General features: G+C 44.3%; 1 protein-coding gene across 11 annotated transcripts in view; it reads left to right on the top strand.

Moving 5' to 3' along the window:
* Nucleotides 1–22,422, top strand: part of IQCK (IQ motif containing K) — a 138,711-nt gene that overhangs the window by 86,577 nt on the left and 29,712 nt on the right. For 7 of the 11 annotated variants that reach the window (XR_012429318.1, XR_010583863.2, XR_012429319.1 and 4 more), the window contains one exon: nt 20,567–20,678. Coding sequence is in view for 8 of the 11 variants with exons in the window: in XM_005591379.4 (XP_005591436.1) it covers nt 20,567–20,678 (112 nt within the window). In the remaining 3 variants the exon portion in view is untranslated. Of the gene's footprint in view, nt 1–20,566; nt 20,679–20,887; nt 21,092–22,422 lie in introns of those variants that run through there. The other 4 variants (XM_074027849.1, XM_065537299.2, XM_045381504.3 and 1 more) reach the window with 4 other exon arrangements.

The raw sequence follows: 22,422 nt of genomic DNA on the forward strand, positions 1-22,422 counted from the left end.
CCCAAAGGCTCAGAGGCTAGAGGTTTTTCAAAGATAGTTTGGTGGGGTTGGGGGCTAGGGAATGAGTGCTGCTGATTGGTTGGGGATGAAATCATAGGGGTATGGAAAGCAGTCCTCATGGGCTGAGTCCACTTCTGGGTGGGGAGCCACAGGACTGGTTGAGTCACAGCACAGGTCTGGGTGAGGCCGTCCGATAGTCAGAAATGCAGAAGCCTGAAAAGACATCTCAGATACTATTTCAGATGGTATTGAATTTGGTCAAGGAAGGCCTCTCTGAGAAAGTGTTATTTGATCTGAGACCTGAATGAAGTTCATTCTAGGCAGAAGGAAAAGCACATGCAAAGGCCTGCAGGAGCAGGAGGGTGCTGGGTATATTGAGGACCAGCAAGAGAGTCAGTGTGAAAGTCAACTGGAGCTGGGCATGGTGGTGGAGGCTAATGGAGGCTAAAGTGAGGGGATGGCTTGAGACCAGGAGGTTGAGGCTACAGTGAGCTATAATTGCACCACTACACTCCAGCCTGGGTGACAGAGCAAGACTCTCTCTCTAAAAAATACATTATATATATATTAGAAAATAAAAGTGAGGCCAGGCTCAGTGGCTCACACCTGTAATTTCAGCACTTTGGGAGACTGAGGCGGGCAGATCACATGAGTCCAGGAGTTTGAGACTAGCCTGGGCTACATGGTGAAATGAAGTCACTACAAAAAATACAAAAAAATAGCTGAGTGTGGTGGCACACATCTGTAGTCCTAGCTACTTGGGAACCCGAGGTGGGAGGATGGCTTGAGCCCAGGAGGCAGAAGTTGCAGTGAGCTGAGATCACGCCACTGCATTCCAGTCTGGACAACAGAGCAAGACCCTGTCTCAAATCCGCCCGCCACCAAAACAAAACAAAACAACAACAACAACAACAAAAACAGTGAGCTAGAGGACAGTGGGAGAGGAGATGAGGAAGCAGTCAGGAGACAGATCTTGTAGAATCAAAGGTGAGCTTTCATTTGGATGCTGGAACTTTGGATTTTATTTTGATTTTGATAAGAAATGATGGGCAGAAGCATGACATGATCTGAGTTTTCATCAGGAAACTGTAGTCTGTATGCACAGTGACTCCCCAATAACCCCCACCCCCTGGGATTCCCATTCCTGGGGAGTCTCTTCCCACATTGTATCAGGGTTAATATGTGTGGCCAGTAGAATATGGCAGAAATAATGGTGTGCCACGTCCAAGATGAGATTATTAAAGACACAGCAGTCTTGTGCTCACTTGTTCTTTCTCTCTGGGATCATTCCCTCTGGAGGATGCCAGCTGGTCTAGAGCATCCCTATGGAGAAACTTACATGGCAAGAAACTGAGGCCTCCAGCCAACAGCCATTGGAGAGAGCCATTGTGGAAGAGGATCCTCCAGCCCAGTCGAGCCTTCAGATGATGGCAGGCCCAGCTGACATCCTAACAACAGCCTTGACCCTAAGCCAGAATCCCCCAGCTGAGCTGTTCCTATGTTCCTAATCCTCAGAAATTGTGTTGTTTCTGAAAGCTGCCGCACCTGGGGGATGTTTGTTATGCAGCAATGGAGACCAATACAATAACTCAGGCTGCTGCAAAGAGAACAGATTGTAAGAGGATAAAAGTAGAAGCAGGAAAACTTGTAATATTTGTTTGCATCCTTGCTACTCAAATTATGGTCCAAGAACCAGTGCTATTATCATCATCAACTAGCATCTGGTTGACATGCAGAATCTCAGACCCCACCCAGACCTCCTGAATCAAAATCTGCATCTTTACGTGGTTCCCAGGAGAGTCTTTGTATGCTGAAGTTTGAGAAGCAGTCTATGGGTGACAGCCTAGTAGGGTGCCATGATCTGGGTTTTAATCCTGGCTTGCCAACAATGCAACCAGTAAATTACTTAATTTTCCTAAGCCTCAGTTTCCTTTCTTGTAAAATGGGGATAATAATATTGCTGCTGTCATAGGGTCATATGTGAGGGCATAAATGAAATGGTGCAGGTAGCACAGTGCTTGGCACATGGTTAAGGGCTCATAAGTATTAGCTCTGTATTGACTGAGTCTGATCCATGCATTTGCTCCCTGAGAATATATTCCTGATCATTTCCTGATGATGTTCCTTAAATGAGTATTTTTTTTAATTCCCTGTCAAAGAAAATCCTGTTTTGCTTTTTAAAAAAAAAAAAAAAAAAAACATCCTTGATCTCATCAAGAAAACTTTTGTCTGTGCCCAGCATGATTCTAGCCATACCCCAGAATGAAGGCGCCTGGTTTCCATGGTCCATTTCCAGGCCCAGTTCTCAGGGCAATTTTCAGGGCCACTCAGCAGGCCAAAATAGGCCACGGCACTATAAATAGTGGATTTGGGCTGCTTTGGGCCTGACTTCTCAGGTCAGGCCTTTCCCTTCCCCCTGCCTGCTCCTGTAGTTGTTTAAATATACTCTGGGTTAGAGCTGCTAGTGCATTTTCCTTAATATGCCCAGGAAATGTCTTGCCAACTTGCCAGGCTATCAGCAAAATCTCCTTTTTCTCAGTCACAATGTACCACAAGTATGTGACGAAAACTGATATACCACACTCCAGGTTTCACTCAAGGGTTCACACAGGTTTCACTGCAGTGAACTGGCTCTAGGGCTCAGGGATTTGAGAAGCCTGAGTGCCACCCTGCCTCTCTTGCCATATGAGCTTGTATGCGTATTTCACTTCTCGGAGCCTCATTTTCCTTATCTGTAACGTGAGGCTGATAATAATAAGGAATTCTAGTTCCTCGGGTGGTTGGGTGGAATAAATGAGAAACCTGCATATTAGCAGGACTGGTTATATATTAATTTGCAGGGCTCAGAGGAAAATGGTAAAATGCAGGGCTCTTTGTTCAAAGTGATTAAGAATTTCTAGATAGTGTCAGCAGAGCATAAAATAAGTGTGAGGCCCTTGTAAGCGTGAGTCCTGTGCAGTTGCACAGGGCAGTGCCCATGAATCCAGGCCTGCATGTGAGCCACCTAGTACCCTAGTACCCTGCCTGACATTAGCACCAGCCAAATCTCCAACTTTCCTAGGGTACCTTTTTTTTTTTTTTTTTTAGACGGAGTTTTCACTCTTGTTGTCCAGGCTGGAGTGCAATGGCACCATCTTGGCTCACTGCAACCTCCACCTCCTGGGTTTAAGTGATTGTCCTGCCTCAGCCTCCCAAGTAGCCTGGATTATAGGCATGCGCCACCACACGCGGCTAATTTTTTGTATTTAGTAGAGATGGGGTTTCACCATGTTGGTCAGTCTGGTCTCAAATTCCTCAGGTGATTCACCCACCTCGGCCTCCCAAAGTGCTGAGTTTACAGGCGTGAGCCACTGTGCCCGGCCGCATCGTTTTCTTTCAAGGGCTAACCAGTTTCCCTCCAGGGCAAGGTTTAAGGGTAAATTGCACAGCTGCAATCTAGTCCCTTCTGCTGAATAACAAACCACTCTAATACTTAGTGACTTAAAACCACAGCAGTTGATTGTTTTTCATGATGTGGGTTAGCTAGTTGGTTCCTCTACTGGTCTCACCTAGGCTCGATCATGTAGCTGTGTTCAGCTGGTGACCGGGCTGGGGTGGAATGTCCAAGCTGGCCTCGCATGTCTGGCAGGTGGTGCTGGCTGCTGGCTGGGGCACTACAGTTCTCCTCCATGTGGCTTCTCATCCTCCAGTAAACCACATCAGCTTCCTTAAATTGTGGCAGATACAATCCAGGGGACAAAAACAAAAATTTCAAGCCTTCTGGAAGTTGCACAACACAGCACTTCAGTTACCGTCTATCTCTCAAAGCCAGTCATGAGGCTCGCCTAGATTCAAGAGAAAGGCGTTTGACTCCCTCATTCAATGAGAAGCACGACAATGTTTTCAAGGGGGTAGAGACCTGGGAAGATGTAGCTCACTGGGGCACAGTACAGCGGTTCTCCAGCCTTTAGCCTGCATCATAATTATCCAGAGGGCCTGTTGACACACAGCTGCTGGGCCCCACCCCCAGAAAATCGGAGTCAGTAGGAGTGGGGTGGGACATGAGAACTTGTGTTTCAAAGAAGTTCTCAGGTGATGCAGATGCTGCCGGTCTAGGGATCTGACTTTGAGAGCTGGCAGAGGAGTTAAGTGTCCACACGTGAGGGCAGCGGTGCTCAACCTTGACTCTACATTAGAAGCATCGGGGCAGCGATAACAATCCTGAAGCCATCAGTTAAATCAGAAGGTGTGGTGGTAAGACTCAGGCTTCAGTGAGTTTTTTTTAGAGCTCCCCCAAGAGATTCCAATGGGCAGCCAGGGCTAAGAACTGCTACTTTAGAGTTAGGCCACGTAGGTTCAAGTGCTGGCTACAGTATGCACAAGTTTAGGCAAGTTATCCTACCTCTCCTTGACTCGGTTTCCTTTTTGAAAATAGGGATGGTCAGCCAGGTGCGGTGGCTCACACAAATACAAAAAGCTGGTCACAGTGGCCTGTAATCCCAGCTACTCGGAAGGCTGAGGCAGGAGAATCGCTTGAACCTGGGAGGTGGAGGTTGTAGTGAGCCAAGATCATGCCACTGCACTTCAGCCTGGGTGACAGAGCAAGACTCCAGCAAAAAAAGAAAAGAAAAAAGAAAATGGGGATGGCAATAGTTTCTAATGTGTATGGTTGTTCTGAGGATTAAAAGTTAATATGTATAAAAGTCTTAGAACAGTGCTGGCACTATTATGTAATGAAAGTACTACATAAAAGTCAGCTCTTGAGTATTAGTGGTAAAGAAGAGATCAAAGCATTGAAGGCGTCGTACAGGCTGGGTGCAGTGGCTCATGCCTGTAATCTCAACACTTTGGGAGATGGAAACTGGAGGATTGCTTGAGTTCAGGAGCTTGAGACCAGCCTGGGGAACATGGCAAAAACTGGTCTCTACAAAAAATGTAAAAATCAGCCGGGTGTAGTGGTGCATGCCTGTGGTCCCAGCTACTCGGGAAAATTGCTTAAGCCCAGGAGATTGAGGCTGCAGTGAGCCCAGATCATGCCACTGCACTCAAGCCTGGGTGACAGAGCGAGACGCTGTCTCAAAACAACAACAATGCATTTTACAATGATGTGATCTCTGGCATAGCAAACTTTGCTGTAGTTTAACCCTGTAAATCATTGGAAAGTTCATCAAATACCTTAAATGCTTTTGCAACTTATTCATTCCCTGGTTATTTGGGTAAACAAGTACGACGAACAGTTGGATGAACTTTATCTGAACCATTATCACTGAGCTGTTGGGGGAAATTCCGTCTTTTCCAAATCTGTACTGCGATATAGTCTTATTATTAAAGGGACTTTAACAAAAAATAGATGTGGCTTCCTGGGAGGCCTCTTTATATCCGGCATTGCAAAGACGACCCCACCAAAAAGCAGCTGCTCTTCATGAGTCACGGAGATCGTGCCTTGCTGACCACACATTAATGACCTGAGCAGTCCTTTTTGACTCAGATTTTATGGATTTGCAATAATCATTGTGGCATTCATGTGAGCAAGAACAGAAAGTTGTACAGATGTTTGGGTAGTAAGCCTTGTAACAGTAAGTTCATTCTTAACATTCTCTTTATTAGAACAGGGTTCCCCAAACTTTTCAGATCATTAGAATCACCTAGGTTTCTTCCTGAACATGCTGAAACCTTGGTTCTACCTCACACATACTCAATCAGTACCTACAGAGAAAGGGTCTGGCATTCTGTTTTGAACAAGTACCTTCAGTGATCTCTGTCCTTAGGTAAATTTAGGAAACAGCCTTAATTTTTTTTTTTTTTTTTTTTTTTTTGAGACAGAGTCTCACTCTGTTGCCCAGGCTGGAGTGCAGTGGCACAATCTCGGCTTGCTGCAGTCTCCATCTCCCAGGTTCAAGCAATTCTCCTGCCTTAGCCTCCCGGGTAGCTGGGATTACAGGCATGCACCACCACGCCCACTGATTTTCGTATTTTTAGTAGAGATGGAGTTTCACCATGTTGACCAAGCTGGTCTTCAACTCCTGACCTCAAGTGATCTGCCCACCTGGGCCTCCCAAAGTGCTGGAATTACAAGCATGAGCCACTATGCCTGGCCATGGAAACAGCCTTAAATTGATATTTATGTAATACATATAGAGAGATGGAAGAGGCAATAAGGGAAGCTGGGGGCTATAGGTTCTAATGGCCACTCAAGAGCAGGTGTTTGTAAACTATAGCCCACAGAGCAAATCTAGTCCACTGCCTGTTTTATAAAGTTTTGTTGGACTACAATATGCCTATTTTAAAAACATGTTTTCTATGGGTGCTTTTGTACTATAATGACAGAGTTGGCATTATTATGACAGAGACCATATGGTGCACAAAGCCGAAAATATTTCCTATCTGATCTTTTACAAAAAAACAGTTTACTGACCCCTGGATAAGAGATACGATTTCAGACATGGGCAAACTTGGAGTTAGAACTAATAGTTATGAGCTCATAATAAAAAATAAACCAGCAAGAAAGGAGGGGAGTCAGTAGATACAATCAACTGGAAAATCCAAACCCTCAAGAGTGGCAATTTGAGCTATAAAATAAGTATAAGATTATAAAGATTTGCTAGAAAACATATTTAAATCTTGCTGAAAGAAAAAGGCAATTCATTGCAAAAAAAAGGGGGGTGGGAAATTCAGATTTGAAAAAACTAAGTGCATCCTCTAGAAATGAAAGCATTTGAATCAATGTACTAAAGCAATGCTTCTCAAACTTCAGTGAGCATCACAATCACCTCCAGAGTTTGGTAAAACACAGATTCCTGGGCCCCATTCTGTTAAATGGGTCTTGGGTGGAGCCCATGAATTTGCATTTCTAATAAGCTCCCCAGTGATGCTGATATTTCTGGTCCATGGACCGTATTTTAGGTATGAGTTAAACAGCAGATAGACACAGCTGGAGAAGTAATTCATCAACTGGAAGACAGATCTGGGAGATAAAATGCAGTAGAAAGATAGGGATAGGAAATGTGGAAAAGCAGTTAAGAGACAAGGACAGAATGAGAAGGTCCAACCTAAGTCTACTAGGAATTCCAGAGGGAAACAATAGAATGAATGGGGGAGAAGCAATATTCATAGAGATATTGAGTGACAATATTCCAAAGTTGAAGAAACATGAATCTTGAACTAGATAAATAGGGACAAAACAAAACCAAAATGCTTCATGGTGAAACTATGCAAAGAACCCTCAAGCTATCTTAAAGGAGAGATTACCTACAAAAGAAAACAATGAGACTGATTATAGACTTCCAATCAGCAGCAGTATATGCCGGAAGACAGGGAAGTGTAATATCTTCTAATCCAGACAAGATAATATTCAACCTAGAATTATGTGCCCACTCAATTACCATTCAAGAGCAAGGGCTATAAACAAAGGCATTTAAAAACACATCTCTCATTGAAAGAACTAGTAAATGATATACTTCAGCTAGAAGGAGACTGAACCCACCAGGAAGAAGTGGGATGCAAGAAACAATGGTGAATGAGGAAGCTGATAGATCTAAATAGTTATTAGCCAATGAGAAGTAAATTAGGGGAAACTAAAATCCTAGATAACAATAATATAAAAGTTGAGAATTGGAAGGTTGGAGTTAAGCATTTTAAAGTCCTTGTGTTGTTTGGGAGGAGGCTGGGCAGCCTTTTTTTTTTTTTTCTTTAAATCATTTATTTCATTATAACAACACATTAAAGAAAACAATTAGGGCTGGGCGTGGTGGCTCATGCCTGTAATCTCAGCACTTTGGGAGGCTGGGGTGGGTGGATCCCTTGAGGTCAGGAGTTTGAGACTAGCCTGGCCAACATGGTGAAATCCTGTCTCTACTAAAAATACAAAAAAATTAGCTGGGCATGGTGGCGGGTAACTGTAATCCCAGCTACTCAGGAGGCTGAGACAGGAGAATCACTTGAACCTGGGAGACAGAGTTTGCAGTGAGCCGAGATCATGCCATTGCACTCCAACCTGGGTAACAAGAGCAAAACTCCATCTCAAAAACAAAAAACAAAAAAACCCCACAAAAATTAGCCGGGCACGGTGGCGGGCACCTGTAATCCCAGCTACTCGGGAGGCTGAGACAGGAGAATCACTTGAACCCGGGAGGAAGAAGTTGTAGTGAGCCAAGATTACACCATCGTACTCCAGCCTGGGTGATGAAAAACTCCATCTCAAAAAGAAAAGAAAAGAAAAGAAATAGAATGTGAACTAATAAATCAGTAGAAGGAAACAAGTAGAATGCAGAAAATTCAATGAAACAGAAAGCAGGATAGAAAAAGACAAAATTATGACAAAAAAAGGAGTGAGAGACATAAATATAAACATATCACTAATCTCAATAAATGTAAATAGAATGAAGTCTTCTCTGGTTTTCAGATTGAATTAAAAAAGAAATCTGCCTCTATGCTGGAGGTATACGCACATAAAATGACCCAGAATGGCTGAAAATAATGAGATGGGGAAAGATTGACAACACAGATACTAACCAAAAGAAAAGTGATACAGCAATATTAAGATCAGATAAATAGACTTAAGGCAGAACACATTAGGAATAAAGAGGGTCCTTTTTTTTTTTTTGAGACAGGGTCTGACTCTGCTGCCCAGGTCGGAGTGCCATGGTGCAGTCACGCTGACTGCACCCTCGACCTTCTGGGCTCAAGCAATCCTCCCACCTCAGCCTCCTGAGTAGCTGGAATTACAGGCATGCACCACCACAGTTGGCTAAAATTTAGCTTTTTTGTAGAGCTGAAGTCTCACTAAAATGCCCAGGCTGGTCTCGAACTCCTGTGCGCAAGTGATCCAGCTACCTCACTGTCCTGAAGTGCTGGAATTATAGGCGTGAGTCACTACGCCTGGCCTAGAGAGGGTCCTTAATGATAAAGGAATAATTATCATTTTCTCTGTTTTCCATTTGATCATATTTTTTAATGTCATTCACCAGCCACCCAACTGAATTTACCATTCACTAATATGACACAACAGACTGAAAAATGCTGCTCTAGAACACACTTCTAAACCTCCCTGAAAGCCCCAAGTAACTCTAAGAGGACTACTGTCCTTCCGCAGTAGAATAGCTAACACTTCCACAATACCAGGGAATAGGTGATATCTACAGCTTTTACAAATTAGATCCTTAAAGGCCAGGCGCAGTGGCTTATGCTGATAATCCCAGCATTTTAGGAGGTGGAGGTGAGATGACTGCTTGAGCCCAGGGGTTCAAGACCAGCCTAGGCAGCATAGTGAGACCCCCCATCTCTACAATTAGAAACAAAAACAAAAACAAAACTAGGCATGGTGGTTTGTGCCTGTAGTCCCAGCTACATGGGAGGCTGAGGTGGGAGGATCCCTTGAGCCCAGGAGTTTCAGGCTGCAGTGAGCCACGATTGCGCCACTGCATTCCAGCCTGGACAACAGAGCAAGATCCTGTCTCAAAAACCAAAAACAAGCATTAGATCCTTAAGACAGTAAGGAACACTAATAATCACCAGAATGAAAAACTAGCTTTTGTTTTGTTTCATTTTGCCAAAGATCTAAGGAGAAATCACAAAGCTTCCTTATAAAGTTGAATTCAAGAGAGTTATAAACTCTGAATATTTTATTAATATAAGGTCATTTAAAAAGATTTTGCAAACATATATTTCCTTTATGTTGAAATCCGCTTTTCTTGAGTATAAAATCCTTCAGTATAATCATCAGTATGTCACATCATTAGCAAAGATGTATTAAGAACCTTCTATGAGGCATCTCACACCAAGTCAGTGGTTCACTCTTGTGAACATGACTGAAGAGGCCTGACCATTATGTTATTTCCCCAGCTTCTTTCCAGCAACTGTAATATATGAACTGCCTTCCTCCAGAGCAATTAGAAAAAGCCCTGGGAATCATCCTCAGTCATCCAGGCTGTTGCTAGGTTTTTGTCTGTTTTGCCAAGAATTAGAGAAAACAACTGAGGAATTTAGAAGTCTAGATCTACAATGGGTAATTTCAGAGTCCCAGGCAACAGTCTCCCTCCTCTTCTCTGCCTGCAACCACCACCTCACAGCAACACTTCTTTTTGTTGTTGTTGTTGTTGTTGAGATGGAGTCTCTCTCTGTCACCCAGACTGGAGTGCAGTGACGCAATCTCGGCTCACTGCAACCTCCGCCTCCCGGGTTCAAGCGATTCTCCCACCTCAGCCTACCAAGTAGCTGGGATTACAGGTGCATGCCACCACGCCCAGCTACTTTTTCTATTTTTAGTAGAGATGGGGTTTCACCATGTTGGCCAGGCTGGTCTTGAACTCCTGACCTCAGGTGATCCACCCGCCTCAGCCTCCCAAAGTGTTGGGACTACACAGGTGTGAGCCACCGCGCCTGGCCAACACTTTTTCTGCTGTCTGGCTAATGCCTAAAATTATAAAATTATGAAATCATTTATATATTCAACACTTTGTAAACCCTTGGGAGGAGCCTTGTTTTCAGTTTTCTGAATCACTGGCCCCTCAGCCAGTTCCATGTATTAATAGCAATTGTAAGATTCAGCCTCAGAGATGAATCAGATTATTCTCAGTGCTTTAGCAATTGATTTAAGAAATTGCTAACAGTGAGAGCTTGCTATGTGTAATGACACTGGTTTAGCACTTTGCATGTATTATCTCAGCTTATTTTCACACCAACCCAATGAAAAAATATTTTTATTATCCCCATTTTACAGGTGAGAACAGTGAGGCTCAGGGAGTTTAAGGAACCTGCCCAAGGCTCCTCAGTTTGTAATTTGTGGAGCTGAGATTCAGCCTCAGGCTATCAGATCCAGGGTTGGCTTTTAAAACCAATATGGTACCCTGTACTGGCTTCCATCAGGGTAATCTATAATTAGGAGAATCTGATGGTGTCACGGGCATTTTTTTTTAAAAACTGACATAAATAACATATACCCTATTTATGTTCCCGTCTTGGAGGAGCAAATGGACTCCACACAGTAATTTTTAAAAATAAAAGAAAGCTTTTTTGAAATAAAAGTAGAAACAAAGTAAGGGAGGCTTTGTTTGGCAATGAAATTGTTTATGTGTTAAACATTAAACTGCACTCTATGGTATTTGCTGATTGGCACAACCACTGCCATTGAAATTGATTCCCTAATCATGATGATAATGACTGGGATTAGCCCAGTTCAATGGGTGCGTGCTTTCCCCAGGGCTCACAAAAGCCTTCTCTAGAGATCCAGGCTTCCCTGGTAATGAACTAACACGGCTGCTGTATTCTCCATGGTAAATAGCAGTCCTCCCTTCAAAATGAAGGAAATTAAGGAAAAGATGAAAGGGTCTCTGGCCAGACAGAGCAAAATCACTAAACTGGTCAGCAGAAGCCTGTGAACAACTGCAGGCTTCTAGAATGATGGTGAAATGGGTGCTTCTGTTTTTTTGTTGAGTATTTAGGTAATGGAGAGTCAAACGATTATAGGAAAAATTAATTAATTATTTATAAGTTAAAGGACTTTTATTTGCCTCTCAGAACCTGTTAACTTAAAAATGTAAACACTTCTTGTATTCCTAAAACAATACATGCTCACTATAAATATCCCAAACAATCCAGTCCAGAAAAACATGGACTAAAAAGTGGTAGTCCCTGATGACAAACCCACCTTGTATGTCCTTCCAAACATTAAGGGTAAACCAACTGTTAAGAAAGAATTTGACTGTGATAAAACATAGTCAAGTTGCTGATTGTAACTAGACCTTCCTTTAATGATTCAGAAGATCCGTTGGGCTTATGCTCATGAAGGTTATCAGTTGTCGCGGTCCATAAGTATGGGGATTCTTGTGCTATTAGATCCTGGTAAACACGAGCCTGTGGGAAAGTTGGGGTTAATCCCTTGTTTGCCTCCTCCCCCGCCCTTCGCCTCTAGGAGGGTTTGGGTTGCTGAGATCACAGCTAAAGTTATGGTTAGTAAGATATGATAACCCATCCTACCCAGATCAGAGATGTCTAGGATGCCTGATTCTTATAAGACTTTAAGAAATACTGTAAAAACATTGGTTTGTAATAAAAAAGGTTTGGGACCTTATCCCATGTTCTGTGACATTAATATAGAGCTGATTTTCCTCTCTGAGATTTGCATGACACACTGTGTGTGTGTGTGTGTGTGTGTATATGCATATGTAATGTTTTACATATATACATTTTTCTTTTCTTTTTTTTTTTTGAGACGGAGTTTCACTCTTGTCGTTCAGGCTGGAGTGCAATGGCGTGATTTTGGCTCACTGCAACCTCCGCCTCCTGGGTTCAAGTGATCTGCCTGTCTCAGCCTCCTGAGTAGCTGGGATTACAGACATGTGCCACGACGCCCAGCTAATTTTTGTATTATTAGTAGGGATGACGTTTCACCATGTTGGACAGGGTGGTCTCGAACTCCTGACCTCAGGTGATCTGCCCGTCTCGACCTCCCAAAGTGTTGGGATTACAGGCATGAGCCATCATGCCCGGCCGTTTTTTATATATATTTAGAGATAAATTGTGTATTTTGTTTTTATTAAGCAAGATAAACTTCCATTTGTAAGTTTGGCTGAAAACAACCAATCTTCTTTATTTGGGAGGAAAAAATCAGTTGAATGGTTTTCTTAAAACAAGTAAGGCACACTATGCTCTGGAAGAAGTAGTAATAGGAAGGACTTTATTTTTCTTGAGCTTGACAAGACCATCTATCCAGATTCCTCTCGGTGAATAAAGCTCTGGGGTGGCATTGGATCGATTGGCATAAAAAATCTAGAATTTTCTGGGAGGAAAGGGATTGAGATCACCACAATCCCAATATTTCTCCCCAAGTTTCCTAGTTATCAAAATCTGTTGGAGGCCTTTGCTATAGAAGAACAGGATCAGAAAGATGAAACGTTAAAGGATGTCCATGATGGTGAGTCTGTTAAGGCTGGGCTCCCCACCACTGGTGGATCTGGACCTGTCACGGTAGCTTTTGCTGCTTATTCTTTTGTTTCAAATTCCACAAGGGGCTGGGTGCGTTGGCTCATGCCTGTAATTCCAACACTTTGAGAGGCTGAGGCTGGCAGATCACTTGAGGTCAGGAGTTCGAGACCAGCCTGGCCAACATCGTGAAACCCCATCTCTACTAAAAATACAAAAATTAGCCGGTCGTGGTGGCGGGTGCCTGTAGTCCCAGCTACTCAGAAGGCTGAAGCAGGAGAATTGCTTGAGTCTGAGAGGTGGAGGTTGCAGTGAGCTGAGATCATGCTCTTGGTTCCCAGTCACAAGAATCACTTGAACCCAGGAGGCAGAGGTTGCAGTGAGCCAAAATTGTGCCATTGCACTCCAGCCTGGGCACCAGAGGGAAACTCTGTCTCCAAAAAAAAAAAAAAAAGAGATAACCTTTTACATCAAAGGACACTATTAAGAGAGTGAAAAGACAACCTACAGAATGGCAGAAAATACTTGTAAATAATATATTTGAGAAGGGTATAGTGTCCAAAACATGTAATAAACTCTTACAACTCAACAACAAAATGACAAGCAACCCACTTTTCAAAAGGGCAAAGGGAAGTGGAGGGAGAAAAAAGTAAACAAATAAAATGGACAAAGGCCTTGAATAGACGTTTCTCTAAGAAGATATACAGACAGCCAAAAAGCACCTGAAAAGATGCTTGATGTCGTTAAACATTAGAGAAGTGCAAATTTAAACCACAATGAGATGCAATTTCGTATCTACTAGGATGGCTATAGTGAAAACAAACAGAGCCAGGCACAGTGGTACACACCTGTAGTCACAGCTGCTCAGAAGAATGAGGTGGGAGGATCACTTGAGACCAGGAGTTTGAGACCAGCCTGGGCAAAAAAGCGAGACCCTATTTCAAAAAATTAAATTAAATTAAAAATGAAATTTAAATTTAAAATAAATCGAAAATAACAAGTGTTGACAAGAATGTGGTTCAATTAGAACCCTCATTCATTGCTGGTGAGAATATAAGATGATTCAGCCACTGTGACAACCAGTTTGTTTTCTCAATAAGTTGAATGTAAAATTACCCATGTGACCCACAAGTTCAACTTCTAGGTCGACAGCTCCGCTTCCAAATTGAAAATAGGTATTTAAACAAAAACTCGCCTATAATCCCAGCACTCTGGGAGACCGAGGCAGGTGGATCACCTGAGGTCAGGAGTTTAAGACCAGCCTGGCCAACGTGGTGAAAAACCGTGTCTACTAAAAATACAAAAAAGTAGCCAGGCATGGTAGCATGTGCCTGTAATCCCAGCTACTCAGGAGGCTGAGTCAGGAGAATGGCTTGAAAGTTGAGGTTGCAGTGAGGCGAGACCATGCCGCTGCACTCCAGCCTGGGTAACAGAGCGAGACTCCATCTCAATAAATAAATAAATAAACAAACAAAAACTCATACGAAAATGTTCATAGCAGCCCTGTTCCCAATAGCCAAAAGGTAGAAACAACTCAAGTGTTCCATTAAGTGCTGGACTCGGTGGCTCACACCTGTAATCCAGATACTTTGGGAGGCTGAGATAGGAGGATTGCTTGAATCCAGGAGTTTGAGACCAAGTGTAGTGAAACTTTGTCTCTGCAAAAGCAAAAATTTTAAAAATTAGCTGGGTGCAGTGGTGTGCCTATAGTCCCAGCTGAGGTGAGGGGATTGCTTGACCCTGGGAGGTGGAGGTTGCAGTGAGCCAAGATCATGCATCACTGCATTACAATCTGGGCGAGAGAATGAGACCCTGTCTCAAAAAAAAAAAAAAAAAAAAAAAAAGGCCGGGCAGTGGCTCACACCTGTAATCCCAGCACTTTGGGAGGCCAAGGTAGGTGGATCACAAGGCAAGGTCGGGGGTTCGAGAGCAGCTGGCCAACATGGTGAAACCCCTGTCTCTACTAAAAACACAAAAATCAGTTGGGCATGGTGGCAGGTGCCTGTAATCCCAGCTACTCGGGAGGCTGAGGCAGGAGAATTGCTTGAACCAGGGAGGCGGAGGTTTCAGTGAGCTGAGATCGCACCACTGCCTTCCAGCCTGGGTGACAGAGTCTCAAAAAAAAAAAAAAAAGCAAACCAAATGTTCCATTAAGTGATGAATGGATAAAAATAAATGTGGCATACCTATACAATAGATATTATTCAGGAATGAAGTATTGATACATGCTGCAATCTGGATAAACCTTAAAATATGATATGCTGACTGGAAGAATCCAGACACAAAGGACACATGATTATATGATTCCATTTGTAGGAAATATCCAGAATAGGCAAATCTAGAGAGAATGTGGATCTAAAGACACAGAGAGGCTATGGCTGGCTCGGGTAGGGAGAGGGGAGAATGGGAATTCACTGCTTAAAGAATCTGGGATTTCCTTTTGGCCTGCTGAAAATGTGTTGCAACGAGAGAATGGTAATGGTCACATAACATTGTAAGTGTAACTTAATGCTACTGAACTGTATACTTTAGAAGGATTAAAATGGTACAGTTTATGCTAGGTGTATTTGACCAAATTTTTAAAAAATCACTAAGGTTACTTGTGAATCTGATAAAATTTCAGTGGAAGGAAAGGACAACAAGGCTCTTTGATGTAAAATTATTAAAAGAGTTGGAAGAGGTGGCCCCTCTATCAGTAGGGGAGAGACGAGAGGGAATGGTAGTTCTGGGGCTTGGAGGTAGCTGGTGGTGAAACCTGGCTCAATCTCGCTCTTTGGGGACTGTGTTTGTGTCCTAAGATGGTGGATGTGTGGGTGACTTGAGCAAGTTGAAACTTGGGAGCCCAGACTTGGGCACCCTCAAAGGATAGCAGTGACCACGGTAGGAAGCCCAGGGACCAAGATAGGAAGTCCCAAGATCCAGCGGTGATCTGAAAAAGCAAGAGATCGAGCTCTGGCTTGGTGGCATCCCCATGTCAGCAGAGCTGGGGAGCAGCTGACCCCTTTAGACAAGCCTGGCTCTCTGGTCTGTCCTCACCCTGCGCTCCCTTCACCAGTTTCTCTTAAATGCTGGGTCCTGCAGGCCTGGCAGATTGCTATTTCTGCCTCAGTTTGCCCTGCATCCCTCCCAGCAGGAGAGACAGTAGTTCCTGACTATCAGACCAGCAGGTCTGAGTTGTGACTTTAAGAAGAGAGGAGGAGCAAGGAGGCCACCCTTCTGGGCACCTGGGGTCCCTGGAGAGACAGGAGGGGACCATGGCCTAGAGAGGGAAGCACTGACCTGGGCATGTGGAATGTGACTGCCCCAGTTCTACATGCTCATTCCAGTTCAGGCAACTGTTCCTCCAGAATACACAGCTACTGCCTCATTTAAAATGAATGGAGCTGGCCGGGCGCAGTGGCTCACACCTGTAATGCCAGCACTTCGGGAGGCCGAGGTGGACAGACCACCTGAGGTCAGGAGTTCAAGACCAGCCTGGCCAACATGGCAAAACCCAGTCTCTACTAAAACGACAAAAATTAGTCAGATGTGGTGGTGCATGCCTGTAATCCCAGCTACTCGTGAGGCTGAGGCAGGAGAATTGCTTGAACCCAGGAGGCGGAGGTTGCAGTGAGGTGAGATCGCACCACTGCACTCCAGCCTAGGCAGCAGAATGAGACTGCCTCTTAAAAATAAATAAATAAATAAATAAATAAATAAATAAGCTGATTAAGACAGTGGTCCCCAACCTTTTTGGCACCAGGGACCAGTTTCATGGAAAACAGTTTTTCCATGCATGGGGGACTGGGGTGAGGGGATGGTTTGGGGATGATACAAGCACATTACATTTATTGTGTACTTTATTATTATTACATTATAATATGTAATGAAGTAATTATACAACTCACCATCATGTAGAATCAGTGGCAACCCTGAGCTTGTTTTCCTGCAACTAAGTGGTCCCATCTGGGGGGTGATGGGAGATGGTGACAGATCATCAGGCATTAGTTAGATTCTCATAAGGAGCACGCAGCCTAGATCCCTCACATATGCAGTTCACAATAAGGTTCATGCTCCTATGAGAATCTAATGCCGCCACTGATCTGACAGGGGGTGGAGCTCGGGTGGTAATGTGAGCAATAGGGAGGGGCTGCAGATACAGATGAAGCTTCACTGTTCACTCGCCACTCATCTTCTGTCGTACTGCCTGGTTCCTAACAGGCCATGGACCAGTACCAGCCTGTGGCTGCGGGGGTTGGGGACCCCCGAAATAAGGAGAACCCCCAAAGTAGCCCTATTGAATAGTTAATCTAGAGAGCTGAGTCAGGGACTTCTTTGGAAAATTTTGGATCTCATTTCTTGGTATGTCTGGCAGCATTCTTTTGTAACTTTAACTTACCTTTCAAGATAAAGTTGACACACTTCCACATATATAAAATCACTCCCTTCCAGTCTTGGAATCTGCTTTGTGAGATGCAGCTCCTCTGGCAAGTGAAGAGGTAGAAAGATGAATCAGGAAGAGGAAGGATGTGAGTGGCTGTGCCCTTTCTGAGCCCTTTGTTACTTTCTCGCCTTGGAGTTCCTGGATCATCCAAGACTGTTTCACCCTTCTGCACCTTTTGCAGAGGCCAGTATCCCTCCCAGGAACACCATGACACTCCATCCCTTCTTCCCATGGCGAGCTCTAGTTTATCCTTCAAAACAGCCCAGGGGTTTTCTGACCTCTCCAAGGCTGGGTTGGATGCCCCCTCTGTTTTCCCTTGCACTCACCAATTTCCCTACTCTTACCATACCTTACTGATCTTATTCCTGTGTCTCCTCCTACACTTGAAGTTTCTCAAGGGCAGCTGGAATCAATCCATTCAGGTTTTTTTTTTTTTTTTTTTTTTGAGATGGAGTCTAGCTCTGTCCCCCAGGCTGGAGTGCAGTGGTACGATCTCTGCTCACTGCAGCTCCACCTCCTGGGTTCACACCATTCTCCTGCCTCAGCCTCCTGAGTAGCTGGAACTACAGGCACCCGCTACCACGCCTGGCTAATTTTCTGTATTTTTAGTAGAGACGGGGTTTCACCGTGGTCTCGATTTCCTGACCTTGTGATCCGCCCGCCTCAGCCTCCCAAAGTGCTGGGATTACAGGCGTGAGCCACCGCGCCCAGCCCCATTCAAGTTTTAATTGCAGCTCCACCATTTCCAATATGACTTGGCAAGCCACTAAAACTCAGTTATCTCATCTGTAACATGGGGATAACCAATCCTGCCTTATCCGTGTGGCTTAGTGATTCAAATTTGTAAAATAGGCTGGGAGCAGTGGCTCATATCTGTAATCCCAGCACTTTGGGAGGCCAAGGCAGATGGTTCACTTGAGGTCAGGAGTTTGAGACCAGCCTGACCAACATGATGAAACCCTGTCTCTACTAAAAATACAAAATTAGCCAGGCCTGGTGGCTGTAATTCCAGCTACTTGGGAGGCTGAGGCAGGAGAATTGCTTGAACCTGGGAGGTGGAGGTTGCAGTGAGCTGAGATTGTACCACTGCACTCCTGCCTGGGGAGCAAGAGCGAAAACTCCGTATCAAAAAAAAAAAAAAAAAAAAAAAATTGTAAAATATTTGGCCAGGCGCAGTGGCTGTCACCCGTAATCCCAGCACTTTTGGAGGCCAAGGCTTGAGCCCAGGAGTTTGAGACCAGCGTGGGCAACATGGCAAGACTCTATCTCTATGAAATAAAATTTGTAAGATACTTCAAACCATGCCTGGGAGATAAATGCTCAATAAATATGAGCTATAATAAAAATAAAAATAATTATTGTTACAATTACTATTATTCATCTCTTTAATCTCAACATCTAGCGCTAAAGTTGGTATGAAGTAAGCAGTCAGTGTTAAATAGAACTGTGGTTAATGCATTAACTGTGGTGAGCCTAGAACTGTGCTGTTCTATGTAGTAACCACCAGCTACATGTGTCTGTTGAACACTTGAAATGAAGTTTTTTGTTTTGTTTTGTTTTGTTTTTTTGAGATGGAGCCTCGCTGTCTCCCAGGCTGGAGTGCAGTGGTGCGATCTCGGCTCACTGCAAGCTCCGCCTCCCGGGTTCACGCCATTCTCCTCTCCTACCGGAGGCCTCAGCCTCCCAGTAGCTGGGACTACAGGTGTCCACCAGCACGCCTGGCTAATTTTTTGTATTTTTAGTAGAGACAGGGTTTCACCATGTTAGCCAGGTTGGTCTTGATCTCCTGACCTCGTGATCCACCTGCCTCGGCCTCCCAAAGTGCTGCAATTACAGGCGTGAGCCACCACGCCCAGCCAATGAAGTATGTTTTAAGTGCAAAAACACACAGTGTTGAAGACTTTAGCATGCAAAACAGAAAGTAAGATAACTCATAAATTTTGTATTTTTATTTTTTTGAGACAGGATCTCACTCTGTCACCCAGGCTGGAGTGCAGTGGCACAGTCTTGGCTCACCTTAGCCTCAACCTCCCAGGCTCGAGCAATCCTGCTATCTCAGCCTCCCGAGTAGCTGGAACTACAGGCGTTCACCACCAGCAGCTAATTTTGTTTATTTTTTATAGAGATGACGTCTTGCTGTGTTGCCCAGGCTGGTCTTGAACACCTGGGCTTGAGCAATCCTCCTACTTTGGCCTCTCATAGTACTGGGATTTACAGGCATGAGTCACCATGCCCTGCATAATAATTTTTTATATTAATTACATGTTGAAGTAATAAGATTTTGAATGTTTTAGGTTACGTGAGATATATTCTTGTTTGTTTGTTCAGGCTGGAGTGCAATGGCGTGATCTCGGTTCATTGCAACCTCCGCCTCCTGGGTTCAAGTGATTCTCTTGCCTCAGCCTCCCAAGTAGCTGGTATTACAGGCACCTGCCACCGTGCTTAGCTAATTTTTGTACTTTTAGTAGAGAGGGGGTTTTACCATGTTGGCCAGACTGGTCTCGAACTCCTGACCTCAGGTGATCTGTCAGCCTCGGCCTCCCAAAGTGCTGGGATTACAGGCATAAGCCACCATGCCTGGCCAAGTGAAATACATTCTTTTTTTTTTTTTTTTGAGATGGAGTCTGGCTCTGTTGCCCAGGCTGGAGTGCAGTGGCCGGATCTAGCTCACTGCAAGCTCCGCCTCCCAGGTTCACGTCATTCTCCTGCCTCAGCCTCCTGAGTAACTGGGACTACAGGCGCCCGCCACCTCGCCCGGCTAGATTTTTGTATTTTTTTAGTAGAGACGGGGTTTCACCGTGTTAGCCAGGATGGTCTCGATCTCCTGACCTCGTGATCTGCCCATCTCGGCCTCCCAAAGTGCTGGGATTACAGGCTTGAGCCACCGCGCCCGGCCGTGAAATACGTTCTTAAAAATAATCTTATCTGCTTGCTTTTACTTTTTAAAATGAGATGCCAGCTAGGAAGTTTAAAGTTACAAATGTGGTGGCTGCATTATCTTTCTATTGGACAGCACAGACCTGCTCGTTCTTAACCTACTGTTACTATAGCAAATCTTCACACAACCTCATTTATGCTCAAATATGATGTAAGCTCTAGGAGTGTCAATAATTCATTTAGGACGATGATTCATTGAGAATCAAAAGTACATCCAATTGGTTTGTAAAGGATTTTCCATGCAGGGTTAATAAGCTCGTGTACAGAAGTATGTTGAAAAGGGACTGAAGTTTTACTGGGATTTTCCAGGTTCGCTGTGATCCTGAGATTCAAGAGCTGCGTCAGTGGCAGAAGAAACTGCGCGAGGCCAAGCACATTCACCAGCGAGTCAAAATTTTCTGGGCCAAGCAAGAACAAAAAGGTAAGTTGCTGGATTCACAGTCCTTAGTTCATTCAAGAAAAGCCTGATTCTTATTCCAGGCTCAAGAAGGAGGCCCTCTGAGGTTTTGTAAGGTCCTTGTCTGCATGGAACTCAGCTTGTGCATGGGGGAAGTGGCTGCATATTAAGATTCTGCTGTGCAATGACAGAGGTGATGTGATATAATTTACAGGGCTATTTCTCTCCCACAGGGACAAATTCAATGTCTCCCTGTGTCTGCAGGTTTCTATTTTTGAAGCTACAAGACATCAAGAATAACCCATTATTTTGGAAACACAGTGTCTATCAGTATGATGGATAGTTATAGTTATTCTTCTAAGTTGTTGATTGTGTGTCTGAACTCAAATGGTATTTTATGCTTGTCTTCTCCCCTTTTTCGATGGCTAATTTTATGTGTCAACTTTACTGGGCTGTGAGATACCCAGATTAAACATTATTTCTAGGTCTGTCTGTCAAGGTGTTTCCAGAGAGATTAGCATTTGATTTGATTGACTGAATAAAGCAGATGGACCTCCCCACTGGGCTTCATCCAATCTGTTAAGGGCCTAAATAGAACAAAAAGGTAGAGGAAGGTTGCATGAACTCTGCCTGGCCATGTGAGCTGGGGCCTTGATCTCTCCTGCCCTTCCTGCGCCTGGCTTGCAGGCCTTCAGACCCAGGCTAGAATCTACACTATTGGTTCTCTGGACTTCCTGTGTCTCTGGCTTGCAAATGGCAGACTGTGGGACTTCTCAGTCTCCATAATTTCATGAACCAATATCTTCTTTTTTTTTTTTTTTTTTGAGACAGAGTCTCACTCTGTTCGCCTAGGCTGGAGTGCAGTGGTGCGATCTCGGTTCACAGCAACCTCCGCCTTCTGGGTTCAAATGATTCTCCAGCCTCAGCCTTCTGAGTAGCTGGGATTACAGGCATGCTCCACCATGCCTGGGTAATTTTTGTATTTTTAGTAGAGACAGGGTTTCACCATGTTGGCCAGGCTAGTCTTGAACTCCTGACCTCAAGTGATCTGCCCACCTCAGCCTCCCAAAATGCTGGGATTACAGGCATGAGCCAGCGCACCTGGCTGATATATTCTTTTTTTTTTTTTTTTTTGAGATGGAGTCTCTCTCTGTCACTCAGGCTGGAGTGCAGTGGGTCGATCTTGGCTCACTGCAACCTCTGCCTCCCGGAGTCAAGCAATTTGCCTACCTCAGCCTCCCGAGTAGGTGGGATTACAGGCGCCTGCCACCATGCCTGGCTAATTTTTGTATTTTTAGTAGAGATGGAGTTTCACCATCCATATTGGCCAGGCTAGTCTCAAACTCCTGACCTCAGGTGATCCGCCTGCCTCGGCCTCCCAAAGTGCTGGGATTACAGGTGTGAGCCACTGCGCCCGGCCTGATATGTTTTCAAGTGGAGAAAATTAAATTGCAGAACTATAAGATTTTATTCATATAAAAAATATATGCATGGTCTGTAATCCTAGGACTTTGGAAGCCTGAGGCAGGTGGATCACCTCAGGTCAGAAATTCAAGACCAGCCTGGCCAACATAGTGAAACCCTGTCTCTACTAAAAATACAAAAATTTTCCAGGCTTTGTGGTAGGCACCTATAATCCCAGCTACTTGAACCCAGAAGGCAGAGGTTGCAGTGAGCCGAGATCGTGCTACTGCACTCCAGCCTAGGCAACGCAGCCAGACTCCGTCTCAAAAAAAAAAAAAGAAAAAAAATATATATATATATGCAT

Source organism: Macaca fascicularis, chromosome 20, assembly GCF_037993035.2.
Source record: "Macaca fascicularis isolate 582-1 chromosome 20, T2T-MFA8v1.1".
NCBI classification, from domain to species: domain Eukaryota; kingdom Metazoa; phylum Chordata; class Mammalia; order Primates; family Cercopithecidae; genus Macaca; species Macaca fascicularis.